The 12418-nt window shown below is 38.3% G+C and overlaps 1 protein-coding gene across 2 annotated transcripts; it reads left to right on the forward strand.

The window, feature by feature from the left end:
- Positions 1-635: 635 nt before the first annotated feature.
- Positions 636-2378, forward strand: LOC137960133 (LRR receptor-like serine/threonine-protein kinase ERECTA). Of its 2 annotated transcripts, XM_068807636.1 has the most exons (2): positions 636-889; positions 1023-2378. In XM_068807636.1, exon 2 carries the CDS (start codon positions 1039-1041, stop codon positions 2101-2103), a length of 1065 nt encoding a protein of 354 aa, XP_068663737.1. In that variant the 5' UTR covers positions 636-889; positions 1023-1038; the 3' UTR covers positions 2104-2378. The 2 variants fall into 2 exon arrangements, with proteins under 2 accessions (XP_068663737.1, XP_068663736.1); XM_068807635.1 differs by having other exon boundaries at positions 636-2378.
- The last annotated feature ends 10040 nt before the right edge of the window (positions 2379-12418 follow it).

A 12418-nucleotide genomic window follows, 5' to 3' on the forward strand; every position in this document is an offset into this window, starting at 1 on the left:
ACCAAAAAATACTCAAATTACTCTATTAAGTTCAAAGCAAGAAAGGAAAAAACGAGACCAGAAATTGAGTCAAAGAACGAAGACCACAACTGGGTCACGAAATCCTTCCATTCAAAGTCACAAAATCAGAACCTTTCACGAATCTTCTGTTTCTTTCTGGGTAAGTTTCGATCAATTTGCTTCTGGTCAGAGGAGACCGTTGATTCACGGAAAAGAAGCTACGAGATATGGAAGAGAAAGGAATAAAAAAAGCAGAATGCCCGAAAGGAACAGCTTAGCTGGCCCTTGCTTCCTTAAGCCCAACCAAAGTCTAACTGACGGTCACAGTAGCTTACTTGGCATCAATTAAATGACGTGGCAGCTTATTCAACATTAGGTTTCTCGGTGACATTTATGGTGGTTCTCCGCCTCTGCGCACCACCGTCAGTTTCACGCGGTCCTCGTCTCGACTCCAGATTGGTGAGCTGTTGCGCGAGCCTCAGCCTCGGAGTTCCACGTAGGCACGGAATACCGTTTGATCTCACCAGCCTCGCCCCGTAGAAACAAATAAACGGGCAATTAAAAAGGGGCAAAACCCCGAGGACAAAAATAAAAAAATCGAACCGCTTTTGTGGCAGTGGAGAAGAGAGTGTTGGTAGTCATTCAGCCTTGCCTCAGAAGCCAAAATAATGAAAAGCGAGCAAAGAGAAGAAAAGAGGAGCAGACGCAGAGCTAAGCTTCTTCGTCCTTCCTGTGCTCTCTCCGCCATTAAAACCCTCACATTTCACACGAGAAAAGAAAAGCAGAAGTTTTGCTGTCACTCACGGAAAAGCAACAAAAGAGGCAAAATCTCACTCCTTTAAAGAGTCTCTCCGACGGGTTTCCCTCCACAAACTCGGGAGTGTCTGAGGTAGGAGGGGTTCATTCAAGGAAGCCATGGAAACCGCTTCCAAGACACTTCTTATGTTGCTGCTTCTCTGCAATCATTTGATCGTATTTGCAATGCTTGACCCGCTTGATTTCCTCGCTTTACAATCTATTAGGAAATCGCTCGACGACATGCCCGGTTCAACGTTTTTTTCTCAGTGGGATTTCACTTCCGACCCCTGCAATTTCCCTGGCGTGTACTGCGTCGCTGACAAGGTGATTGCCCTAAACCTCGGTGATCCTAGAGCCGGTTCGCCAGGTCTCACTGGCCGTCTTGACCCCGCCATTGGTAAGCTCTCTGCCCTCACTGAACTCTCCGTCGTCCCCGGGCGTATCTTCGGCGTGCTCCCTGAAACCATATCACATTGTCGGAACCTTCGCTTCCTCGCCATCAGTAAAAATTTCCTGCACGGCGGAATTCCAACGTCCTTTTCCAACCTACGGTCACTCCAAACTCTGGATCTCAGCTACAATCTTTTGACCGGTTCCATTCCTCGGTCCCTTGGGGAAACTCCTTCGTTTTCGAACGTAATCCTCTGCCATAACCGTCTCTCCGGCTCCATTCCTCCCCTCATTGCTCCTAATCTCATTCGCCTCGACCTCAAACACAACGATCTCTCCGGTACAATTTCTCCCAATTCTCTTCCTCCGTCATTACAATACCTTTCGCTTTCGTACAACCGCCTGACCGGACCAGTCGACCGCCTCTTACCTCGACTCGGTCGCTTGAACTACCTAGACTTGAGCGTGAACCGTTTCACAGGCATTATACCAGGCTGCGTCTTCTCCTTCCCCATTTCTTCTCTTCAGTTACAGCGGAATCAGTTCACTGGGCCGGTGCTACCCCCGGCACAGGTTACGATCTCCACCGTCGATCTCAGCTACAATCGCCTATCCGGACAAATATCGCCGTTATTTTCATCTGTCCAGAATCTTTACCTAAACAACAACAAGTTCACAGGGCAGGTTCCGGGGACTTTTGTGGACGGATTACTCTCGGCCGGGATTCAGATACTGTATTTGCAGCATAATTTTTTGACGGGGATTGAGATTAAACCGACGGCCGAAATACCCTTAAGCAGTTCGCTCTGTCTGCAGTATAACTGTATGGTCCCGCCGGTGCAGACGCCTTGCCCTCTGAAAGCAGGGAAGCAGAAGACGAGGCCTACGACTCAGTGTATCGAGTGGCGAGGCTAATGAGCAGAAATTTGGATGGCTTATGAATATTTATTCTTTATTTTTATTTTGATGAGTGAATTCTGTATAATGTTCTATTATATTTGGGTCCAAAACAAGGGGGAAAGAATTCTCGTCAATAATGTCTGATTTGTGTCTGTAGATAAATTGATGGGAGTCGTGCAGAAGGTGAAGAAGGCGACATTTTCTTGTTTTGATATTTTGGATGCTCAGTCAATACCTTTGTTGGTTGTTGGGTTTTGTTATGTATCTACAGAAATTCTCTGTTTTCGTGTTTGCAGAATCTGGAATTTCATGATCACAAAATTTAGGAAAAACAAAGAAATAAAACGGATCAAGAATCAATAGAGGTAGCCATGGCTGAGTGGATGAGAAATTACCAAGGCTGATCAAAGATGAAGCATTGAGTTGTGACGAGGGGACCATCTAATCCCATTCCTCAGAAGTAATAATGTCTCTTTATCTTTTTTAGCATGGGACTGTGAGAGGCTTATCATTTCGCAGTCGCACAAGGAGATAGGTCGTCTTCCATGCAACCACGACGCCATTACTGTTTCAGGAAATAGCCACTTATATTTCTTAATCTCTTGCCTTGTAAGCTTCGAGCGAAAGAAAGAGAAAAGACCGATAGTTAGTTCCATTACTTGGTTGAGCTTCGATGAGGACAATTTGCTGCAAAGTGAACAGTGGTCTCTCTACCTTTCATGTTCCTTCTTGGAAACTGCAGAGCCTGGAGCTGTGGATATAATACTTGGGTAGTGCCTGTCTTGATTCGAGAGAAGGCGAATCTCGTTCTCCTCGGCCTTCTTTTAATATGAGCTTGGTCGTTTTGTTCTTTGGCCTTTATTCACTTTGGCCTTTGACAAGAAGAGCCCCATACTCGCACGAAGGTGCCGACTGGAACGTGAGATGTTCTCTAGTGGGGAAACAAACAAACAAGTAGAAGGCATTGACCTCTGGAATCTGCAGGTTGTTCTCAACAACTACCGAAGACCCAAGACCACGATACCCTTTTTCTTGTCCCATCTTCAGGTCTACTTTCGTCTGAGATTTATCTGATCTTGATTCTTAATCAAGACTGATATTCAATTCAGGAGACGCGACAAAACCAGAAAGAGGAACAAAACTGAAACAGAATGTAGTAAAATAGTTACACTGTAAACCTCTTTAATCGGCCACCGAGAGGTTTTGTAAACAGAGACACGCGTTCTGCTGCTGAGAATCATGGAAAGGGCAAGACTCTGTCTTGATTTACCAAGCCTCGAAAGGAAAGCAGAGAACGTGGCACCCAAAGTTTGTCTTCATGGAAGAACACCTGTTGTAATGGGGCCCTATATGGCAGTTGCCCTTTAGGAGACAAAATTAATTCTTGGTTCGTGGGTCCAAACCCATTAAATAATTGTAGAAGAAGCCAAGCTAAAACGTTCCAGGAATGTTTGATAAAGACCCACATTTATTTAGGTGCAGGAATCGGAATAAGTGGGTTTGGTAAAATCTTTTTATGTGAGTTAGGATACCACTATGAGAACTTGTGTCTTGTTTTGAAAGGAATATGGGGAAGGAAGAGAAGTGCCCAAAATGGAAGGTAGTTCCCCACTAAGTCTTAAACTATTCTCAAGTTACAACTTGGTTGTTATTTACATCAAAAGAAATAGGCAAAGACATGAGGTGGCATGTGGAGATACGTGTGGAAAAAACAAATGTGTTGAGACATCCGACAAATTTAGAACTTCGGCATAAATTCGACAAAGATTACTCGTTGTTTGATGTAGACTCAATTCGAGAGTCTAAACACATAGGAATCTAATTGTGATGGACACTCATCACCCAATAAAAAAAAGTGAATGGCTGATTGATTCCCAAATTTGTGAGTGATTAGGACAAAATGGGCATTGCCAAGGTAAATGGTAATGCTATTACTATGGGATTATTACTCAATGCCTCGATAAATGAAGTAGTTGATTTAGCTTCATCATGTAAATCGGTGTTGAAAAGTAATTATAGAAGAATCCAACATGACTCTCATAAAAATAAGTCTCGAAAAAAGCATAATTAACATCGGGAGTTCCAATTCCGGTCAAATAAGCAGAGATTCCTCAAACAGAAACTCCTTTTCCATGTCAAAGTTTACCGAGAGTCCTTATTCCGGTCAGTCAGTCGTTGAAAGCTGTGTTTCTAACATGAATAAGTTGATTTTCCATGGCTCATTTTGTTGCTGCAAGTTTCCTGACCTAGGTAGGCTTTCTCTATCCCTATGAACGCCTGGTTTTCTACAACTTCAGTCCGTATTTGAGTTTATGTTTTCGTTTGTTGATTCTTTTCTCTGAAAATCTGGAAGAATAATCACGCTTTGTCATGGAGCCATGCACGTACAACTCTTCTTTACTTTGCTGGAATTTTTTGGTTGTGTTGAAGGTTCTATCTTTGCATGCCGTGATCCACTGAAATTTAAAGGTGTCGTCTCGTTCATCGTCTTCGCCGCCGAGAGCATACTTTACCAGCAGCTCGCCTTTCAAGAAAGTTCTTGTTTCAAACACCATGATGTGTTCCCAATTCAGATTCTGTGAGTGTGCAGGGCGACACTCTCATTGCAGTAGCTTTTGCAGAACAGTCTTTAGAGCAAAACTCTGTTATTAAATTCTCAAGATCACTATGTTTCCAGCAAGTATGCTATTCTTGTTCAGATTGCTAGAGGAATATGAGTGGAGATGGCAAAGCAATCTAGTCTATACCTTGTTTAAGAAGCTTCAGTACTTTCTAGTAAATATATTGCTGGACTACTTTTGATCCACTTTGCATGGTTGGTGTAGCTGCATCATTCTTTATCAATAAAGAATCCTTCTGACTTGGTATACCTCATGAGAACTATTTTTTTAAGAAACACTTCTTTTCCAGACAGGGAGAAGAGTATTTCATGTTGCTTATCTAGATTTTTTTTTGGCAATTTGGTTTGTACTAGTCCAGTCCACGTCAGTATAGTTTGGTTTAGTCTAGTCTGGTCCGATTTGGTCCGTTTGAATCCACATGTTGTCACGCAAAGTCCATTTCTAGGGATACTAAGATTGGTTTTTAGCCAATGAAGATTGAAAACCAAGGTAGAAGTGTTAGTCTCTCATGAATTTCTAAACAACGGTATGAAATTCATTCAATAAGAATTAAACGGAAGCCCAAAATCTTACCTCTATCCATTCGATCAAGTTCCGTAAACTTCACCGGAGTTCTCTGCGTCAGGCTCTTCCCCTCTCTGATCACTCTCTGTGATAGTGTCAACTAAAGGTTTTTTTGAGTGAACGAGATTAGGGACCAAACCTCTATTTATAAGCCAAGCTCCCATCAAGCTTATCGGCTTCTGTAACTACCGATGGGAGGACGTGGATCTTAAACCTCCATGGACGTGGGAACGTGGTCTTCCAAAACGGCACCATGTTCTCCATGAAAGAAGTTGGCCCATCACTTCCGAAACTGAAAGAAAGTTAGACCAACCTCTGTAGTTAACATTGTCCCACTTGGTCCACACTTCTAGTGTAATCTGAATTTCATCGATAATCTAAATTTTAAGTCATAAATACATGAATCATGGCGATAGGTCCTCTGGTAACGAGTATTACCTTCCAAGTATTACTATGTATTTATTTCTTATACTTTATGAATAAACCCGATGTTTATTCTTGGTCCAACACAGATGATTTTCTCAAAATTAAAGTGCACAGAAATATAAGAAAAGTATCACAATAATTAAGAATTTCACTAAAATAACATTATTCATACAATGAAAAATTACATAATGGAACCAAGTCCTATATTCACAACATGATCCTTGAATTTAAACGGTGGCATGCCCTTAGTCAAAGGATCAGCTATCATTAATTCAGTGCTTATGTGCTCAATGACCATTTTATTTTCTTGAATACGTTCTCTTTTGGCCAAATACTTTATGTCGATGTGTTTACTTCGACTTCCACTATTGTTGTTCTTGGCCATAAAAATAGTAGCAGAATTGTCACAATACATTCTCAATGGCCTAAAGATAGAAACCATAATTCTAAGCCCAGAAATGAAACTCTTAAGCCGTACACCATGTGAAGTAGCCTCAAAACCGGAAACTAAGTCGGCTTCCATAGTCGACGTGGTCGTCAAAGTCTGTTTGGCACTCCTCCATGATATTCTTCCATTGGCCATCAAGAAAATGTATCCTGATGTTAATTTGCGGGAATCTATACAGCCAGCAAAGTCAGAATCTGAGTAACCCATGACTTCTAGATTGTTTGTCCGTCTATACATCAGCATGTAGTCTTTGGTTCCTTGAAGGTACCTCATTACTTTCTTTGCAGCTCTCCAGTGGTCTAACCCTAGATTACTCTGATATCGCCCTAACATTCCAACAATAAATGCAATATCAGGTCTTGTGCAGACTTGAAAATACATCTGACTTCCCACAGTAGAATCATATGGAATGTCTTTCATTTGTTCACGTTCAAAGTCGTTCTTCGGGCATTGGTTCAAATTGAACCTATCAACTTTCACAATGGGAGCTACACTTGGTGAATAATCTTTCATCTGAAATCTCTCTAACACTTTATTAATACAGGTTTCCTGAGACAGACCTAAGATACCTTAAAATATGTATCTATAAATCTTAATGTCAATGACATAAGATGTCTCACCCATATCCTTCATATCAAAATTGTTAGAGAGAAATTGTTTCACCTCATGTAGAAAACTTTTATCATTGGTTACTAGCAAAATGTCATCCACATATAAAACAAGAAAATAGATTTTACTCCCACTGACCTTCTGGTATATACATTGATCCATAATGTTTTCTACGAAACCGAATGAAGAAATTACATTATAGAATTTTCAAGTCATTTTCAAGAAACTTTGCATTTATTGATTCCACAATCCCAGTGCTGTGAGATGGACAATAAAATTTGTAACCTTTGGACTTTTCAGCATATCCAATGAAATACCCACTAATGGTCCTTGGTCCAGCTTCTTCTCTTGTAGATTATAAATTCTCACTTCAAACGGGCATCCCCAAACGCACATATGTCGCAAAGTCGGTTTCCAACCTTTCCATAATTCAAATGGAGTTTTAGGAACAACCTTGGTTGGAACTCAGTTTAATATATACATTGTCGTCTTAAGTGCTTCAACTCACAAGGATCTAGGAAGATTGGAGCTACTAAGCATACTACTCCACATCATGTCTAATAATATTCGGTTTCTTCTTTCTGCTACACCATTTTGGTTCGAAGAACCAAGCATGGTATATTGGGCAACAATCCTATGTTCTTGAAGAAACTTTGCAAATGGCACAGGTGCTTGTCCATTCTCCGTGTATCTACCATAGTATTTTCCACCTCTATCTGATCGCACGATCTTAATTTTCTTACTACATTGTGTCTCTACTTCGGCCTTCAAGATCTTAAAGACATTTACTACTTTATGCGTGTTAGAAAGCATGTAGAGATACATGTATCGTGAGTAATCATATATAAAAGAGATGAAGTATTTTTTACCATGTGAGTCCATTTCTGGACTACATATATCAGTATGTATGATCTCTAATATGGTTGAACTCCTATTGACAGCTTTCTTTGACTTGTTAGTTTGTTTTCCCTTAATGTTGTCTACACAAGTCTCAAAATCAGTAAAATCCAGAGTAGTAAGTACCCCTTCATTTATTAATCTCTTATTTTTTTCCATGGAGATATGACCTAATCTTCGGTGTCACAATGAGAGGAATCCTCATTAATAACACCTCTTTTAGTACCAGTGTGAACATGCATTAACTCATAAGTGGCATTGTTTTGTAAATTGATGTGATAAAGACCATCAGACAAAATATCATTCCCAACACAATCAGACTTATAAAATAAACTAAAAGATGAGTCCAAAAAAGTAAAGGAATATCCGTAAGGTACAAGGCTTGAAACTAAAATCAAGTTTCTAGAAAAACTTGGAACATAAAAGGTCTTATCTAATTTCAAAACAAACCCACTACTTAAATTTAAATAGCAAATTCCTATAGCTTCCACATGTGAGCTCATTTTCTCCTGAGAAGATGTTATGCTCACTTCCCACTAGTGTCCTTCGATTTTGCAAACCTTGCAAGGAATTTGAAATGTGGATTGTTGATCCATAATCAATCCACCATTTGTTAATATTGACATTAACCATATTAGATTCATAACAAACAAATGAGGTTGGATTATCTTGGATATCATAACGAATATCAGAGAAATTGACGGGTTATAGAATTGCATAAAATTACAAATGACATGCTGATGTTAAAATTGAGGCCTGAATAAATATCATGTTTTACCAATGTAAATCATGCTTAAAAATTGAATCTAGTGACATAAAAAATTGCATGTGGGCTAAAAAATTTAATTCAAGCAATTTCAATTATTCTTTATGCGTAAAATTTATGATAAAACTATCAAAATATTTATGAAGTCATAATTCGTATGGATAAATTATGAATAATTTGATATTTTATCCTAACTGATAAACAAATATAGTAAACATTCCTGTGGGGATAAAAATTATTATATCAAGTAAAATTAGTTACAAGTAAGATCTACTTTTTCTTTATGATTAAACTTTATGATAAAACTATCAAATTATGTATGAAATCATAATTCATGTGGGTAAATTATGAATAATTTGATATTTTATCCTAACTAAGAAACTCAAATATAATAAAAATTATTGTGGGCTAAAATTTATTATATTAAGTAAAATTACTTACAATTAATGTCTAATATACTTTATGTGATCCTAATCATAAAATAGAATTTTTATGCAATTAAAGATGTTGTGGCTACTCTCTAATTAATAAAAAATTATATGGATCACTAGACATTAAATCACATAATACGAAATTTCAAGAGAAGAGCATGAAGTGCATAATTTTTAACTAACACTAACAAGTGATCATTATGCACAAAGATTCTCATAATATATGCATAATTTGAAAACTATAATACTATGCATAACTTTAATTTCATGCATTTAACTATATGTCAAAAATGTAAAAAAAAAATATTACTTAAAATACATTTCTAAATGTCAAGAAATATGACTTACGGTGGCCAATGACCGAATGGCCACTAGCGCCGAATCCAGTGTTTGCGCACTGGTTCGAATCCTGCCGGCCCAAAAAATTCAGTTTTGAGAACCGAGTCAACGCAGTCCTCTTTGGGCGATTCTCCTAAGCGATTCGGAATGGTGAGCCAACTCAACCCGTCTGAGTCAATCCGAACCTTTTTTTTTTAATTTATTTATTTACACAGAGTTGCCCCGTCTTGCGACTCAGTTGCCGAGTTGGAACGGCGAGTTGATTCAGCACATATTTACAAACAAACCATATAACTGTAATTTTTTATTTTTATACGCGGAAGGTCGTCTTCAACCTCCAGCCATGCATAGAAAAAGCATTCGTCGGCGTTCCAAAACGTCGTCGATGCCGAAAAACCTGTTGGAAAGGTCTGCGGCGTCGGCTCCGATGTGTTACGGCGATGCCAGAGAGCCGCAAACTGTCGCCACGAGAAGCTTACAGAGAGCTTATGGGGAGCAGTTAGTGGCGTTGCGCTGTATGTTGTCGACATCGGCAAACCGTGCGGAATGGTCGCTGGCGCCGGCGTCGTGCTCCGACGCTGGTCGTCGCCAATGAAATAGCCCACGCTCCCTCACACAGAAAACACATAATTTGTTTTAAAAAATAGAGAGTGAAAAACAGAGCTTGTAAACTTAAGCTCAAATGGAACCGATACGAAGGATCAGAGGTCTGATTTGATACCAACTGTTAGCCTATCATTAATTTCTAAATAACAATATGAAATTCATTCAATAAGAATTAAACGGAAGCCCAATATCTTACCTCTATCCATTCAATCAAATACCGTAAACTTCACCGGAGTTCTCTGCGTATGGCTCTTCCCATCTCTGATCACTCCCTGTGATGGTGTAAGCTGAAGGTTTTTCGAGTGAACGAGATTGGGGACTAAACCTCTATTAATAAGCCAAACTCCCATCAAGCTTATCGGCTTCTATAACTGCCGATGGGAGGACGTGGGTCTTAAACCTCCATGGACGTGGGAGCGTGGTCTTCCAAAACGGCACCACGTTCTCTATGAAAGACGTTGGTCCATTGCTTCCGAAACTGAAAGGAAGTTGGACCAACCTCTATAGTTAACAAGAAGACCATGAACTTTTTTCTTTACAAGTTAAAGTTAGCAACTCCGTCTTAAGGGAAAATGTTAAAAGGCAATTATAGAAAAAAGTTTCTAAGAAAGAAAATTTATATGGTGCAGTCTTACTAGGGTCTCATACAAAGAGTTATTTATTTGTATTATTAGTCTTCTATTTATGTTATGATTGTTTAATTATTCTAAGACTTATTTTTAAGCGTTAGCCTTTTGGGTATAACTAGGACATGGGTAGTTTAATTTAACCTTGATTTCATGTATTTGTTCTATTATAAATAGAAACATGGGATAAAGTAGAGTCCAACTACTCTAGGAATTCAGAGTGTGGCTCATCTCATTCAAAGTGCTCACATAGGTGCCTATGTTTATTTGGCAATATCGTCCCAAAAAAAGATGACAAAATTAGAAGTGAGAGTGATGAAGAATCTGATTTGGGAGAATTACTATCCTTATTTGATTTATCAAGGATTGTCATTTAAATAAAAGCCTAAGAAGGCAATGAACTTAGTGTGCAACTAATGAAGTTAGGCGAAGAAATTAAAACTTTAAGATATGAAAGTTCCTCAATTAACTAAGATAAGTGATAAGGGGTACAATTGGAAGTGACGAAGAAATTGCTCCTTTTGAAGCAAACTTACACGATCGATATAGTTGTATTGGAGGTTAAACTTAACCTCCATGGCCAACCATCACTTTTAAAATATTTTTAGGATAAAATCGAAAGTTACAAACGTCCAATTCATCCTCTCTTCAATAACATTGTTGTTGTTGCCTCATGAATTAAATTATAACTAACACATTTTACCTTAAATATGTAGAGTACAAACTAAATTATCGTCTAACATGGCATGATAAGATTTTTGTGGAGATGGTGTAGTTATTCTAATTTTGTTGGAGGATAATCTTCGAATTCATCACTTTTATCGATGACAAGTAATAAGAACTAATTCATTTTGCAATAAGGGACATAGGAGAGTGTCTTATTTTCTCCATTTTTTGCTTATATTTGTAGATGGAGTTGGAGTGATAAGGAGTATTAAACTCAAGTTGTAGGTCAAAGAAGAGATCTAGATTAGTAGCGAGGCAACGATGAGATTGATTACTAACTATTATTCCAACTCTGATTGATATGCTATAACTATGGATTTATTCATCCTTCAAATAAATCTCCTTGTGGATCAAACATTCTATGCTCTCTTTGTTGTGCAAAAAATAATGCTTTCCATTGTACATGAATCTGTGATTCCACATACTTTAGAAGCGGATAACTTTGCTTTGGTTTATTCGATATTTGAATAGTAAAAGCATACTCATGAACGACAGAGAGAGCAAGGTTGAAGTTGGGAGAAGACAAGAAGACGAGTCTTTCTCTTAAGAAGAGTAGTATTGTGAGGTGGTTTAAGGTTTTTTTGGGGAACCTGACTCGACCAAACCCATCCCAATCTTATCTAACCCAACTCGACCCGACTCAAGAAAACTAGGGATAGGGTATAGATTTCACCTCACAAGTTGGGACGTGAGGCAAGGAAAAGAAATCCATTGGTTTTTAAGTCGAAGTCCTAACTCAATATGCAACAATCACCAAACACAACTCTACCTACCATGCTCTTATAATATTACTACAAGCACACTCCATCATTTATATTAGATAAATAATATTATTTTTTTTATAATATTTTTAATAATAATATATTAAGAAATAAAATTACACTTAGTATTATTGATTATTATACTCATTAATCGCTATTAATTATTAAAAACATATTTGATTAATAATTTAATCTTTTATAAGTTAAACTTAAGAAATTAGAATCACAAAGGGAAGAATTAATAAGGGATTATCTTCCCTTCAGTTTAGGAGATAAGATCTTTGTTAATTGTATTTATCTTTTTGTTGTAAACTGTATATAAATACCATTCTTAATCAATACAAACGAGTGGTGTAGTTCAACTTCTCATACGGTATTAGAGTAAATCGATCAATCCTCTGCATCTGTCTTCTTCTGATTTTTTATTTTTTTTGAAATCCTATCTAGCCATCACTCCCTCTCTACAACTCCCTCTCCGGTGGAAACTCACACTGGTTGAGCTTCTGTGTG

Source organism: Aristolochia californica, unplaced genomic scaffold, assembly GCF_029961685.1.
Source record: "Aristolochia californica isolate CCGP_79_NKW_82.1479 unplaced genomic scaffold, dmAriCali1.0.hap1 SCAF_3, whole genome shotgun sequence".
Taxonomy (NCBI): domain Eukaryota; kingdom Viridiplantae; phylum Streptophyta; class Magnoliopsida; order Piperales; family Aristolochiaceae; genus Aristolochia; species Aristolochia californica.